The sequence below is a fragment of the Meles meles genome, chromosome 10 (genome assembly GCF_922984935.1).
Source record: "Meles meles chromosome 10, mMelMel3.1 paternal haplotype, whole genome shotgun sequence".
In the NCBI taxonomy this organism is placed as follows: domain Eukaryota; kingdom Metazoa; phylum Chordata; class Mammalia; order Carnivora; family Mustelidae; genus Meles; species Meles meles.
Window position 1 is genome coordinate 45,717,867 of NC_060075.1, and position 16,647 is coordinate 45,734,513.

General features: G+C 38.2%; 1 protein-coding gene across 8 annotated transcripts in view; it reads left to right on the top strand.

The window, feature by feature from the left end:
* The window catches only part of PDE1C (phosphodiesterase 1C), a 536,493-nt gene that overhangs the window by 440,870 nt on the left and 78,976 nt on the right, over nt 1-16,647 (top strand). For all 8 annotated transcript variants that reach the window (XM_046020570.1, XM_046020562.1, XM_046020563.1 and 5 more), the window contains 4 exons: nt 7,031-7,131; nt 9,631-9,759; nt 10,849-10,950; nt 11,505-11,625. In XM_046020570.1, coding sequence (XP_045876526.1) covers nt 7,031-7,131; nt 9,631-9,759; nt 10,849-10,950; nt 11,505-11,625 — 453 coding nt within the window. The remainder of the gene's footprint in view (nt 1-7,030; nt 7,132-9,630; nt 9,760-10,848; nt 10,951-11,504; nt 11,626-16,647) is intronic.

Sequence of the window (16,647 nt, forward strand, 5' to 3'; positions counted from 1 at the left end):
ATGGCTACACTAATGTTGTTATTGAGCATTTTTCTGGAAGTCTCAGAAAATGCCATCTAGTATCTAAAAAAGTTGAAGTATTCTATGAAAATAGTTTGACCATTTCTTTTAAAAAATCAAGAAAATCAACTACAAATTATTAGATCAAATAAAAGGCCTCAATCAGATGTCAACAAAATAACTGTCCTAGGGGACCTGAGGGGCTCAGTTGGTTGAGCCTCTGCCTTCAGCTCAGGTCATGACCTCAGGGTCCTGGGATCAACCCCTCCTTCAGGCTCCTTGCTCAGCGGGGAGTCTGCTTCTCCCTCTGCCCCTCCCCCTACTAATTCTCTCTCTCTCTCTCTCTTCCCCTCCCCCTGCTAATTCTCTCTCTCTCTCTCTCTCAAAGAAATAAATAAAATCTTAAAAAAAAATGCTGTCTTAGACTTTGGAAATTAAGAAGTGTAATAAAGGAAAATACCTTCCAGAGAGTTTTTTTTTCCATTTTATTTATTTTTTCAGCGTAACAGTATTCATTGTTTTTGCACTCCAGAGAGTTTTTTTTTAAACTGATAAATTACTAATGAAGAACTTGAAAACTAATAAAAAGGAAACTATAAATTAAAGAGCAGTAAAACAATGTTAAAATAAGAAAGGAAATACATTATGTTTTTAATGCAAAGCTTCAGTATTATACAGATGTCAATTTTCTTCAAACTAATCTGTAAATTCAAAGCAATACCAATAAAGACTAATGAAACATGATAAGCTGAGTCTGAAATTTATGAAAAATAGATATTTCACAACTTCAGAAAAAAACGGTCTTGAAAAAGACAATGTATGCTGTGATGTAGTTCTTATTCTACTTGGTGTTAAAATATCTACTGAAGCTATAGTAACAAAGATAGGGTGGTATTTGTGCAAAAAATCACTAAATATATGAATGAACTGGACACAAATATTTATTGAGCACAGTTTTGATTTAGACATGTTGAGTTTCAGGTCCTTATAAGACATCATTGTGGAAGTGCCAAGCAGGAAGAGAACCAATGGAATCTAGAGCTCTGGGAAGAGGTCAGGTATGGACATGTAGATTAGGCAGTGTTAGCTCTATCAATATTATAGAATGATGGAATTAATTGAGATCATCTAAAGAGCGAGTGTGAATAGAGAAGTAGGTAGGGGCTCTGAAGTGAGTCCTGGGGCAACCTAAAGTTTAAAATGAAGGTAAGAAATTAGAGCTAACAATAGTAACTAAAACGGAGTGGTCAGTGATGTTAGAATAAAAACCAACAGAGTGTGGGGTCATGGAAGCCAAGGCGAGTAAGTGCTTCAAAAGAGAATAGTGAATTGTGTGGGACATGACAAAATGTCAAGTAGGATGAGGATAGATAAGTAATCACTGTCTTTGGCCACATGGAAGTCATTAGTGCCCTTGACAGGAGTGGTCTCAGGGCTTTGGTGAGGATGGACCAGGGACCAGAGTATAATGAAGAAAGAATTCAAGTGAGAAGGTAAGGACAAGTCTATAGACAACAACATTACAGGGAAAAATGACTCAGTTCAAAATATGTTTTGGGAACTATGGTTCATTGGGAAAGAAAAGAACGTTTTTGTTCTGCTTTAAACTAATCACCAAATATTGGGAAAATGAATTAAAGATTTGAATACAAAAAAATTTGATCACATTAGAAGAAAATATGAGAGTATGTTTATTTCCTTGAAACAAGACAATATTTGTTATATAAGTCTCAAAACACAAGTTGTATAAAAATATTGATCAAACTGAGTGTATTAAAATTAAAACCTGTAGGATAAAAAGAATCACCATAATGATGTAAGTACTTGAGGAAAATATAGGATTAAGATCCAGATTATATAAAGGAATCAACAAGAAAATGACAGAATTTCAGTAGAAAAATAGGAGGAAACCCATTCACAGAGATAAGATTGCCCTGTTATAAAGTCTCTGTCATAGGCAGAATTTAGTCTTTCCCTTCCCCTGCCCCCCGTTTATATTGTTGGAAGTTCTAATCTCCAATGCCTCAGAATGTGACTGCATTTGGAGGGAGGGTCTTTAAAGAGGTACTTTAGGTCACATGGGTGGTCCTGATCCAGTACGACTGCTGTCCTTATACAAAGAGGAGATACAAGGAGACATGCTCGCGCACAGAGGAAAGACCATGTGAGGACACAACACCAAGATGACCATCTGCAACCTGGAAGAGGGCTCTCACCCAAGCTGACCCTGCCAATACTTTGATCGTGGCCTTCTAGCCTCCAGACTATGAGAAAATAAAGTTCTGTTGTTTAAGCTGCCTAGTGGGTGGCATTTTGTTATGGCAGCCAAATAGAGGAGCGGAGTTATGATTTGATCCCAGGACTGACTTCTCTCTCTCTCTCTTTTTTAAAAGATTTTATTTATAACACCATGCATTTAGATATTTAGCCATACTTCTACAATGGCTGTGGTCCAAAAAAAAAGGCGCCCCTGATATTCTTACACCTCAGTATCCTCATGTGATACTTGCAAGTATCCTAGTGAGGATGAGCATAGATGGACAAATGCACTTTGGACTCATCTATTCAACATATATTTAGTTAGTACCTGCTGTGTACAGCATACTATGGAGATAAAAAGTGAATCATACACAGCTTTTCTAACCCTCAGGGAAAATCTCCCAAGTATTTATGCTAATGCAAGTTATCATTAATGTGAATGTTACAGCAGCCAACGATCGTGACGTTCAGTGTGCTGTTCTTAAACGAGTACATTTGCCATTGAATTTTCATTATCAATTCAGGCCATATTCAGAATCATTCTTAAATATAGAAACTACTTCCCACCCACTCTCTCTTAGAAATGCAGCTCAAAACAAACTGCTTTCATTGCAAGCTTACAGAAACAGTGGGGAGCATTCTGATGAATGGAGAACATATTGTTACTCTAACCTTTCATTACAAACCAGGAGAGGGAAATGCTTTAAATCATTTCAGTTTTATAAACTGTAAGACACATAGGGAATCAAAACATCCCATTGATAAAGTGATGTCTGGGCTTCAACATCAACAGTATTACTCATTGTAATCTGTTTATATTACTCATTATTGCTTTACTTAGATGCCAAGAAGATGTTTGAATCCTTTCCGAATTATTTCGCCCACTTTTAAGGGAAAAATCCTTGAGCAGAATTAGACTGAGAAGTTGTTGATTGAATAAATATGAATCAGACTTTGAGCTCTAGTCAAATTTTGATTTAGTCCAAAAGTATAATATATGAATTGTATATTATACAATTCATATATTATATATAATATATATAGAAAAATTATATAGATTTTTCTATAAAATCTATATATATATCTGTATGTATATATACATATATGTATGTATATATGTATATATACATATATGTATGTATATATATATATACATATACATATATATATGTATATACATACATATATATATATCTGTATGTGTATATATATATATACATATATATATGTGTATACATATATATATGTATATATATATATATATATATACATACAGATATATATATATATAATTTGACCTAAAATTGTTTAGGTCAAAGGATTCCAAACTCCAAAGCCATCCCTTGGCCCCTTTTATGACTTTTGTTAGGCAAGTGCCATTAATTTTCCTTTTGCTTATTGTTGTTTTTTTTTTTTTTTTTTTTTTTTTTTTTAGAGGGGAGAGCCTGTGTATCTTGTTCTTTTGATCACATCTGTCATCATCATATTTACACGGGAAACACGAAATGGCTAAGGAGTGTTTAATAATTTTATCAATGTTTGTGGTCAGTAGAATTTTGGCCTCCATGACCTTTGCCCTCTGTTATAACACTAATGTTGCACTAGATGGCAAAACACCAATACAGTGAAGGTTACTAATCCAAGGACCATAAAATCTAGGGAGATGATTCCCCAGGTGGGCCCAGTGTAATCTTGTGGGTCCTTGCAAGTCCAGAGGCAGGACACAGGAGCTGTGAGGACTCAACCAGCTGTTGCCAGCTTGAAGATGGAGGGAGCCAAGTGGATGGAAAGTCTGAGAAGGAAATGAAATTTGCCAATGCCCTGAATGTACCTGGAAACAGATTTTTCCACAGCGCTTCCAGAAAAGAACACAGGCCTGCCAACACCTTGATTTCAGCCATGTGAAGTCCTCGCTGGAAAAATCCAGCCACACTGTGCTGCCTTCTGACCTCCAGAACTTTGTGCCAATAAATGGGAGATGTTCTTTGAGCCTTAAGTTTGTGGCAATTTAAGGTAGCAATAGGAAACGAATACAGGGGTGGAAACATTACTAAAGAAACTGTCATTCACGTACAAACCCCGCAACTTGTGAATAATGTCCCCTCAAGCAGTTTTGTCCATGTTGCTTTCCTTCACTGTCCACTACCGCCCCTTGCCCTCATGCCCATGCACACAGGGCTTACTTCCTGAAGTCTATCGCTACCAGTTGTCCTGTCATTGAATTAGTTGTGACACTCATTTTTATGTGGTTGGGAAATACTGATTGAATCTGTGGCTTGTACCTTGTCACGCTTTGATAAATCTGGAATAAAATTCATGCCATACTTAATTTCTTACTTCTTATGGGTTGTCACAAAACCTTCTGGGTGCATAGTAATTAACTGGGAAAAGACAAGAAAATCTGGACCATATAAAAATATGAAGCCTTGCAGGGCGCCTGCGTGGTTCAGTCAGTTAAGTGTCTCCCTTCAGCTGAGGTCATGATCTGTGGGTCCTGAGCTTCCTGCCCAGTGGGGAATGTGCTTCTCCCTCTCCCTTTGTCCCTGTCCTCCCCCAGTCCCCGCGCATGCTCTCTCTTTCTCTCAAATAAATAAAGCCTAGTTTCCCTCAAAACAACTTCTCCATCTCTGTCTCTTTTAATGATGCTATTTAATGCCACCCATCATTTTTTTTTGTTTTGTGTTGTTTTGTATTTTTGTCACTCAGGCTAGGAATGTTAGGGTCATCTTTAATTCATTCTTCTCCTTGACTGCAACTTCTTCCTCCCTCCCGTATTCAGTTAATTGCTAAGCCAAATGAGTTCTAGCTTCATACTGTCTATACATCCTCTAAGGACTTTCCCATGCAAAAGTACTGCTCTAATTTCTCTCCCTCAGTGGCATGCTGACCATGCTGCACTCTTGCTTCATTGCCATTTGGATCCGATTTGTGTTCCTCACTCTGGCTTTTAATGCCTGACACCACAGGGCTCTAATCAGCTCTAAGTGCCACTCCACTAAAGGAACTCATTTCCTTACCCATGATGAATCCCCTTTTGACACTGGGACTAGCTCATGTGTTCATTCTTCTGGAAATGTCCACTGCCATTTCTTGTTCGGTTCATTCTTCAGGGCCCATCTGTGAAGATCTTCTTCATCTTTTCTTTTCTTTTTCTTCTTTACTTTTTCTTTTTCTCTCCTTCCTCCCTCCCTTCTCCTCCCCACTTTCCTTCCTTCCTTTCTCCCTTCCTTCCTTCCTTCCTTGCCAGGTACCATCTGTCCTTTCTTCTTATCCTCAAACAGCAGAACCAATTTCTAAGCATCCACAGGGTTTGTTGAAAAGCAAGAGTGTTAAAATGACTTTTATAGGCTACGGTTTTATTTTTTGTTGTTGCTTATTTAAAGCATTTGTTGATTTTGATTTATTGGAAGTGGGCTACACCTAAGATAGGATCTTATTAGTATATTTGGGTAAAGGGGAGAAGTTACACTGATATTTATAATGTGAGAACTGTAATTATGTAGTTATTTAGACACCTGCTGTCTAGATTGATACTCTGTGATTCAGATTTGTTTAGATGGTATATTGGCTCTCCGTCTTAATCTTTTTATTGATTGATTTATTGATTTCACAATAGAAAAAAAATCTGCCCTTTTATTTATTTATTTATTTATCCATGAGTTTAAATCCTTGAAGGGTATATATAGCATAGTATGGGTTCGATGTCCAAAAGCTTTAGCAGAAAGTTTGCTTTGGAATTTGGCATGAGTCATGTCACTGTTTCCATGAGCATGAGTAACCTTTCCTCGGATGACTTGGGTTGTGTTGGGTTCACCATCAGGAGTCACCTTTTCCTTTGTACACATGAGCACTCTCCTGCCTAGACAGAATTCGGTTTCATCTCGGGTATAAGCACTTCCAGAGACCCTACTTAGAGCCAACAGAAAGAGCCTCAGGCTACAGTGTTCCAGACATATTTGTCATTTTAGAAGTTCTTTTCCAAGCAGGCTCGACAGGTTCCAAGATAACCTTGTAATCTTATTTTAAAATGTTAACTTTGCATAAATTTGGAGAAAGAGCTATGCTGGTGGTGAGGGGGTAGGTAGAGGGAGTTGAGGCTGATAGGTGGGGACAGGGTACTGGGGAAGGATTGAAAGAAATGGCCAAAATGAAAAAATATATATATATATATATATATAAATAATACCAAGAACATGTGTAATGTAAACTTCCAGACAATGCTGCCTCTGGTGGTCCAGGGAACACAATTTGAGAACCTTGGACTATAGTCAGTTTCGGTGGCATGCATGGTTGGGGGGGGGTGTCTTTTCAAACATCAGGGTACATAAAGCAGAAGGCCAGGTTTTTCTTTCCTTCTGTCTATGTACAACCACTTTGTAGTAGATATACATTAAGTTTTCTGTTACTCTTAATTCTCGGTATTGTGCTGAAAATTTTAATTTTTTTTTTCCCATGTCTACCAGGTATCTTTACTTGGAATTTAGGAAAGAATACATGAGGGTTTTTAAAATCTTCATGTTCCTTGCATTTTGCTTCCTTGAAAAAAAAAAAAAAAGCTTTCTCAACCTTGCTGAGCATGCTACTTCCAGATACCATATTCCTCAGTCTCCACATAGGGGAAAAAAAGAAATTCTGTCTGTCAGAAAACGTGTGTTTGGCAGTAGCTTGCCAGCTGCAGGGTGGAAAGGCAGTGATGCGGGTGTGTTGTCAGCAAGCTGAAGACTGTGTCGGAGAAAGAGATTATCTGATTGCCCTGCAATCTCCCTTTCAGAACTGGCTGACAGAGCTGGAGATCTTTGCTATCATCTTCTCAGCTGCCATCCACGACTATGAGCACACCGGAACCACCAACAATTTCCACATTCAGACACGGTGAGGATGTTGGATGTTTGGAGAGGAGGCAGGAGGGGGAAGGGATAGAGTTTGAGAAGTCGGAAAGGTGTCAGTCACCCTTGTTTTGCATGGTTACTCTGTTTTGCTTTTCTGAAAAAGAGAACTTTTCCATAAGAGATCAACCTGGTCAGCTTCGGTCAAGATTTAGAGTTTGAGAAGCCATCTGCTCCCAGTGCTCCTACGTTATTCCCATGAAATACAGATATCCTCTTCTTCTCTACTGGAACACTAGCTATTTGTTTCCTTATGTATGCATTGTGCACACTCTACATGTCTCTACTACATGATAGAACAGTTGGCACAAAGGTGCAGAGGCCAGGTAGACCGAATTAGTAAGGATGGGCTGGGATCGGGTGTTTCTGTCCACACATACAATACCTGAGCCTTCTTGCCCTGTGACCTCTGGGATTCTGGGGACACTCTTCTCATCCTTACTGATTTCATCCCTGCTGTCTTTAGTACTTGCATTGCTCCCTGGCAGAGGGCTTGGGGAGCTGGGTTGTCTCATGCAGACTGCCTTCACCATAGATCATCTGTGTACCCACTATGATGAACTGCAGAGGTAAACCCACATCTCTGTGGGGTGAACAAGTGCCCAACTCTGAACCTCTTGACTATAACAGACATCGCTAATCAATTTTTTTTCTTGACCAAGCGTCGTATTTATCCTTAGTATTCCTCTCAGCACAGAATTCCAGACAAGCAGTACCAGTCACTTGTCTTTTCCATTTAGGATGAATCCTTATCTGTCCTGTCCTAGCCTAAGAACTTACCTTCCCTTAAGATGGTTCTGGGAAGATGGAGAGATTCTGATAGTAGGGTTAATTGGGCCTTGACATAGTAATCAAAAGAAGCTAGAATTTGGGAGAAGGTGACATGGCTAAGAGAAAGAATGGAACAGGGAGAGATGAGAATTTGAATAAATACTTGAGGTTTCACTTGAAAAAAGCAGGTGCCCACACCAGATAGGTTTGTGTTCATTAAATCAATCTCCATGTATTTAATGAACCCAACACTTCATTATGGGGAACATAAAAGAAGACAGTATTGTCTGATCTCTGTTCAGATGGGGAATTTCAATAGAATGGCAGCAGACAAAAGGATGTAAGCCGCTAGCTTCATTGTCTGCCTCCTGCTTCCTCACACAGAAGAGCCCAGCTGCTGGGAAGCAGCCTTTTGTGGTTCTGTGGCAAGGGCTTTAAATACAGGGAGTGCCACAGAGCAGCTCTATTTCATGGATGTCTACAAGTGGAATCTTTGCTCTGAGGACAGAGGCTGTGGTGAACAGCACCTGCTGAAGGAAGAGAGGTGTGTGGAGCAACTGTGCCTGGGTCTTTGCTGGAGCCCAGTATCAAAACCCATCTCCACTCAGAGGAAATGGCTTAATTACAGCAGGTGGAAAAGAGCTTAATGTCACAAAATGCACATCAGTTGGAGCCTGTCTTCACAGATACATGATCAGATCTTTCACCACAGGGATTGCGCATTTTGTGTTATCTCCACAGGAGTGAGGAAATTCCAGTGGATTCAGTTATGCTTGCTTTGGAATAAAATTTAAGCATTGGCCTTCTTTAACAGAACTTTATTCAAAGCATCTCAGCCCGTGTGAGCCCCATACAGAGAACTAAATCCGTAAGCAGGTTCTTTGTCCCTTGATGGTATGTTAAGCCTAACACTTTAAAGCTATGCTAGATATATCCCAAAGGTTGGCCAGTGACAGGCACAAGTTATTGGGGGGAGCAATGGCTGAACGGTCAGAAGGCCTTGCCTTCATCTCGACCCTGCCATGTAGGCACTGTGGGGCTCTCTGAAGTCATTTTACATCACTGAGACTCAGTTTCCTTGATGAGAAACAAATAACCTATAATCATCTAAGTTTTAACTACATTGAAGATATTGAAAGAGTGTACAGCTCTGTGTTTGGTGTAGTGGTCTGTGAGGAAGTGATTAGCAACTGTCCTATAATCCTACATTCTTTACTCTCAATCTTACACATGCTTTCCATATGGCAAAATGTTAAGGTCAAGGTACTACCAGAGGACTTGGCAAACTGTACCTACCAGGTGGCACATGTTCAGAGAATTATAAAGATAATAAATAAATTCTTTCATTGAATAAAATTTTTAAAAACTAAAGACATTCCAGAAAACAGAAGGAAGTTTGAGTTGACCAATGTTTTATGAAATCCCCGATGCTAGTGGTAGAAATCATTGAGGTCTGGTTATGAAACAGCTTTCAGAGAGTTCTCAGTGGGATATCACATATTTCATGTTAACATATTGACATTAAAATACCCTGCATTTATCTATTGATAATTTGTACTGCTGGTTTTAGCTTACTGGTTGGCATAAGTGACATGGGGGCAAAGATAATTGTTAAACATAAGAAAAAAGATGGTGTATTTTAGCTTGAGAGAGTCATCTGAAAAATCTCAACCATTTAACATCCTGAATTATTTTTCCTTGGCTTTCGGTTCAGGTCTGACCCTGCTATTCTGTACAACGATAGGTCTGTATTAGAAAATCACCATTTAAGTGCGGCTTATCGCCTTCTGCAAGAAGATGAGGAAATGAATATTTTGATCAACCTCTCAAAGGATGACTGGAGGTAAGGATGAGACAGGAGAGAGATTTGGAGGCCAGGAAAGGAAACATGAGGAGATATGAAGTATGCTGCTTTTGGAGAAATAATGCCACCTGAACTGTTTATGACACCCTTTCTCTCTCCTTTCTCCTCATCCCGTCTTCCTCCCTCCCTCCTCTTCACCCCTCCTCTCCCTTTTCTTTATCTCTCCTCCCTGCCTTCTCTCTCTCTTTCTTTTTTTCTTAACACAATTATTCAAATATACTATAGGCACTTTGGAAATACTTGCTGCTTGTTATGTTAGGAAACTTGTATTGCTTTTGTCTTAGCTTCTTAAATCTGTTTTTTTCTTTTAACCTTTGTTTTTCGCCTTCTGTTTGATTGGAACTTCTCTTAAAAATCCTTCCAGACTTGCTAAGGGAATTATTTTGACACTCAGAACAAATTATGGGTACTTAATTCTGTTGCCTAAATGACATTGTGTGTCTTTGAATGAATTTAGGCACAACTGAGCTTGAATATGGACACAATTGCTAGTTGTATGACATTTAGGAAGTTACTTAACCCCTTCGCACTGTTGTAAAATTTAATTTCTAGAAAACAGATGACAAAATATACCTCATGGTTTGGTTAATGTTATAATAAACTATATAATCCATTGAAAACGCTTAGCACACATTGTGATGTATACAGCAAGCCTGCAAGTCTTTTGCAGCTACAAATACAGGTCAAGGTATTTCAAAGATTAGAGGCAAAACCATTCAAAGCCTTGCAAAGTTCCGAATCTGCTGCAGTGCAAATAGTACTTATATTTTAATTAAGTGATCAACTATTCATTGACTATCTTTGTGCTAGCCCTTATGTAAAGATCCAGAGAAATAAGCCATACTGTGTGATATGTATGTTCCACATGTCATATTCCTAATAAATGATTTCCTTAATTCTTAACCTTCACTTATTCCTCATTAAAAACAAAAGTCCACCTAAAAGGCTCAAGTTGATTAGAATTGTCACCACTAATTAACTGATTTTACTTAGAAGTGGCAAAAAACGAATTTTTACTTTCCCTTTTTTTACTTCCATGTTTCTCTCTCCTTGGGGTGTCCCTGAAAGGGAGTTTCGGACCTTGGTAATTGAGATGGTGATGGCCACGGACATGTCCTGTCATTTCCAACAAATCAAAGCAATGAAGACTGCTTTGCAACAGCCAGAAGCGTGAGTGGACCTGTGACATCATGAATTTTCATAGGTGTTTGGACTGGTACTTGTCCATGTTGTCGTACCTTCTTCAGAGAGTTCCCTGAATGGTCTCATGACGTGGGGCTGGTGGAGGAGAGAACCTGACAGTTGTACCTGTCACACGTAGATTTTCATCAGGGTTGAAATAAATCATAGGGCCAGTAACAATTTGCCCCCAGTTAAGAATTTAAAAGAATTCTTTGTGGGAAACTAAGTCATCAAAGATTCACTTGGTACAGGGACAACAAAAGTCTGTGAGTGACTTGTAGATCCTTGTTGTCTTTTTGAAGGATGCAGTCATTCCAGAAATTGTTTTGAGTCGATTTATGAGGTGTCCAGCTCAGTAAGCATGGAGACCAAGCTGATGAATGTCCCAGCTGTAGGATGAAATGATGCTTTCCCCCCAGTTCAGCCGATGTGGGGTTTGAGGTGGGAGAATGGAAGAGATTACGAAATTAAAGATTTTTGAAAACTCTTATTGAGGTTCTGAAAATTTGGTTTTCACGTGTCCGGGTCGTTTGCACTTTTAGAATTGAAAAGCCGAAAGCATTATCTCTGATGTTGCACACGGCAGACATTAGTCATCCCGCAAAAGCATGGGAGCTCCATCATCGCTGGACAATGTCACTCCTGGAGGAATTCTTCAGACAGGTATCTTGTTGTACTACTCCTCAAGGCCATCAGCCCTATCTAGATAGTTTCTGAGTATTCTATTTCAGCAATGCTATAATAAGACGACTGGCATTACAATCATTTTCTTTGGGGAGGAAGAGTTGATAGCTTTTTTTTTTTTTTTTTTTTTTTTTTTAAATTTCCTGGCCTCTTGCTCATGTGATGTTTGACTCTTACCTAAATTTTGGTTCTCAGAACATTATGGTGTTTCTGTCCTACGCATTTCTGTTTGGAAACAAAATTTCTCTTTGTCAGTTTCTTGTCAAAATGTCATCTGGGTACTTTCCCTTTTACTCATCATGCTAATGTGCTGACAAAATGACAGTTGCTTTTGCATCATTGTGTGGGATTAAGAGGTTAATCTTTAACTTACAATGATCTATTATAATAGATTATGTTGTTTCTTTGGAGCAGATAAGCCATGTTGTCAAATTCCAAAGTGAGGTGTGGCGTTTTTTTTAAAGATTTTTATTTATTTGACAGAGAGAGAGATCACAAGTAGGCATTAAGAGAGGGGAAGCAGGCTCTCCACCGAGCAGAGAGTCCGATGTGGGACTTGATTCCAGGACCCTGAGATCATGACCTGAGCTGAAGGCAGAGGCTTAACCCACTGAGCCACCCAGGCGTTCTGAGTTGTGGCAGTTTATGGTCAGGAAACCCCTAGAAGCTACTGTCAATTATGTTTAAACATACTACCTCCTAAAACTCAGGGTTGTGTTTTCTAAAAAGGTAGCCAGAGTTTTTCATGAGTAGGCAATGCTTTAAAAAAAAATTTTTCTTAAAGGTACACAGAAGTAGAGAAATCAGGAAGTTAATACGTAGTATCAAAACTGGTATCTTCTCAAGAAGAGCTGCCATTAAAACATGTGCTTCAAGACATGAGCTCCTGAGATTGAAGGCAAGATGACATGCAGACTGGGGGCCCTCCATGATAGAAATTCACATCAGTACAGTTAATTCAGTTACTTCTGATACTTCTTGAAGGGTGGTGCACGTCATGTACTAGGAGACCTCTGATACCAAACAAAACACTGCTCATGACACCGGTCTCAGCCTTGTCCCCTAACCTGACAAGAGATAGGCTCTTTCAGTGGTTACTCGATTTCTGGAAGCAAATTTCTCCTGTGATTACTCTTATTCTATGATTCTGGTTTGAATGGAAAAATTGTAAAAGGCATCTGTACGTGTGTGTTTTTCTTCTGAAACTGTACACAATATCTAGTGATGAGGTGGGAGCAGAATCAACAGCATATTCAACAAAGTTCAGAAGACCCTTATTGTAGTTTTAGTTCCAATTGGTTCATGGAGCTGATAGAATCCCTCTGCCAGTTCCCAATGGTCTTATCTGTGACCTGTGTTTTAGGAGGTGGTGGCAGCAGGAAGGAGTTAGAGGAAGATTGGGCCAGATGTTTCCTTCAGATCCTTCTGGCATTAAATGTTCTTTACTCCCTCCTGTCTAGTGGTGCACCTCAACACCTGCACACACATGCTCCCCTAAGCTGTTATGTGAATATACCATCAGGTACCCTATCCTGCATATGGCTGTTTCCCCGTGCAAAGTCATTGCTTGGTCTCAGACTTGTTCTCAAGAAGAACCCAGTGGTGCACAAGGACAGGAGGGCCTTGTATATATACAAGAATGACTCTGCCATTTTTCTGGAAGCTATTTTTCTAATATTAATGAGAGGATTTCCTGTAAATAAAACCATTATCATATGCTTTCTTTAATATTGCTTGTGTAATAATAACCCCTATGGCTGGGAGTATTTAATCTACAGCCAAAGGGAGGTGATAGCCAACTCAAAGAAGTCTGAGATATTGAAGTGATTCCTTCTTTTAATTGTGAGTGGATATGAGAAATTTCTTAAATATGTGCACATTTTTCCCCCATAAAGGAAACCTTGCTTGCATACACATATGCTTGAATTGAATGAAAAGGTGCTAGAGGCAATGTGAAAACAACCTTATTGAATTTCTTGCCTATTGGGAATGTAATGTTAACTCACTGGACTGGAACAATTTTTCAGTAATTATGATTCAGTAAATTATTTTTATTGACTTAATATTTTAACCCAGATGCCATAAGCCATTGTAAGTAACCCATGTAGGAGAAATGTTGCCTCAGCTCTTAACTATAGATTTTAAATCGGACAGTTCAAATGGGAAATCTCAATGGGACTGTAGAGTCTTTGAAAATATTACATTTGGAAGTTGGGTTGTAATTCAAAATAAGGGCATAGCCTCAGTGCTGATAGACCAGACCTCCCATACTTTGCTAAAAGAGTAAGTTACGTGTTCAGTATTATAACCGTATTTTACAAAACCCAAGCTGTGTCCTTGGGGTGCTTCTCAATGAAATATTGACTTTAAAGAAGTGTAAGTTTGCCTCTTTGGTAAATACATGCTATAAAAGTCTTGAGGTTCATTTCTCTTATATTGCTGTTTATGTTTGTACTTTGTAAACATCCCCTACAATTCTTTTTATATCCTCTGTGTTTGTAGCTATTTTCCCATTTCCAATTCTCATTTCATGTATTAATGTTTCTCCCCTTGCTTCTTTATGAAATTAGCTAATCATTTGATTATTTTGTTTCTATTTTATAATACCTTAATTGAAGTTTTCATTTTTACTAATTCACTTCTTCTGCTTGAGCTTATTTTGTTCTTTTGCCAGCTCCCTGAGTTGGATGCTCTATTCACTTATTTCATTCTGTCTGTTTAGTATTAGAAAATATAAGGGTAGGAGTTTGTCTTTTTCTTATGAATCGCATAGATTCTGATATGCAGTATTTTCACAATCATTCCTTTCTAAATATTCTGTAATTTTGGTGTAGATTTTTCTTTTACTCAAGAGTTGGTTCAGATAGAGGTATTTCTTTATATAATTTTCCATTGGTGGGCTCGTCTGCTTTCTAGTTTTGTAATTAATTTGTGACTTACTGAAATTCGATCAAGAATTTTTTCATTGCTTGGATTTTATTGTGAATCATTTGTCAGCTACTGTATAATCAGTTTTGTGAATGTTCACTGCTCTTGAAAAGTAGATTTATTTTCTACTTATAGGGTATAGAATTCAAACAATACCCCATACATCTACCTTGTGAATTATGTCATTTAGGTATTTTATATATCATTTAAAAATTTTGATCTTTTGTAGGATGACAGATGTCTCTTTTCTTTTTTCTTTCTGCACAGTGTGAATGTTGGTTCTATGTTATTTGATTCTTGGATATTCATAACTATTAGATTGTCATAATTTATTGTACCCTTTATCATTATAAAGCCTGCTTCTTTGCCTCCTCTAATGCTTTTACCTAGAATTCAGATTTGACTTGTTTTAAGAATATGAGCCTTGTCTCTGCATAGGTTTTAGCCTTTTAGAGATACTTTGGTTTGGGTGTGCATTTTAAACACTATATATATAGTTGAGGTTTTTTATGAGGCCATCTAAGATTCTTTTCTCTTATTATTTGAAATCAGCTATTTTCATACCTATTGAAATGACAGAAACATTTGATCTTAGGCACCATCATATTTTATATTATGCTTTTCTGTTTTTATAGCTTCTTCATAAATAGTTTATAATAGATGTGCCACTTGCCTTGTCCTATATTAATTTCTTCTGATGACTTGGAAGTTTTATATTGTGTTTTTAGCTCTTCCAGTGGCTAACTTGATAATAAAAATTTTACGTCCTCTATTTATTTAGATAGTATCTAATGACTCCTTGTTATAAAAAGTAGTAAACTTCTACTTCCTCTCTCCTCTTCCCCAGCACCTGATTTTTGTGGGTCTTATTAACTTGTTTAATTCTTGTAGTCTGTCCTTTATTATTTAAGTATAGCTCTATTTTTTTATATGTCAGGTTTAGATGATATATTCTTATCTCCAACAGGTGAGACAGCTGGTGTTTATTCATTACCTCCCAACACCATTCCTCATTTTCCTTTCCATAACATAATTAACTCCTTGTTACTATTTGTTGGCTTTATTATTTCTAAGTTTTTCTGATTTTTTCTTTTTTTTTTTATTTGACAGAGAGAGAGAGAAATCACAGGTAGGCAGAGAGGAAGGCAGAGAGAGAGGGAAGCAGGCTCCCTGCTGAGCAGAGAGCCCAATGCAGGGCTCAATCCCAGGACCCCTGGATCATGACCTGAGCCGAAGGCAGAGGCTTTAACCCACTGAGCCACGCAGGTGCCCCTGTTCTGATTTTTTAAATGAGTGTTCTATGGCATGTATGACATGCTGCTTACAAAAGATACACCTTAAACAAGGTGACTCAGAAAGGTAGAAAACACATCTGGCAAGAGCATAATTTTCTAGTTATTCTTATCTCAGTTCTCCTTAGTGTTGGTACTTTGGCCCTGGTTGATCATCCATTGGTTGGCCAAGGTTGTTCTTGGGTAGTTTCTTCTAGAAGAGCTAATGAAACCACACATTTGCATACTTGCCTATTTTTGTACTGCTCTTATACTTGGGCCGTAGTTTGCTTGGGTAAAACTTCTTTTTTTTTTTTTGGATCAAACTTTTTTCCCCTGCAGCCTTTTTTAGATTTCAGTCAAACGTCTTCTACCTGTGGATATTGCTATGGAGAGGTTGGAGGCCCTGCTGTAATTATTTTCATGTCTAGGTGATACAACTTTTTGGTTATGTGCCCTTGAAGCTCACTGACATTACTAGGATATATTTCAATGATTGTTCTATAATAGCTATTCTTGGGAACTGGGCATGTTCTTTCTTCTGTAGATTCAAGTTACATTGATTTCATCTTTGAATGCTTTCCCTTTCCATTTGTTAAGTTCTCTTCTTTAGGGAAAACAGTTATTCATATGTTGAGTCTCTTTTGTTTCTCATCCATGTGTATATTTTTCCTTTAAGTCTTCTTTAACTCTTTGATCAGTGGTCTTTGTTTGGCCTGCTTTTTACATTCCTGACCTCCATACCCCTTAATGTGTTTTCATCAAGAACAGCTCTTGTTTGTGCTGCTGCCAGTGCAGCCTT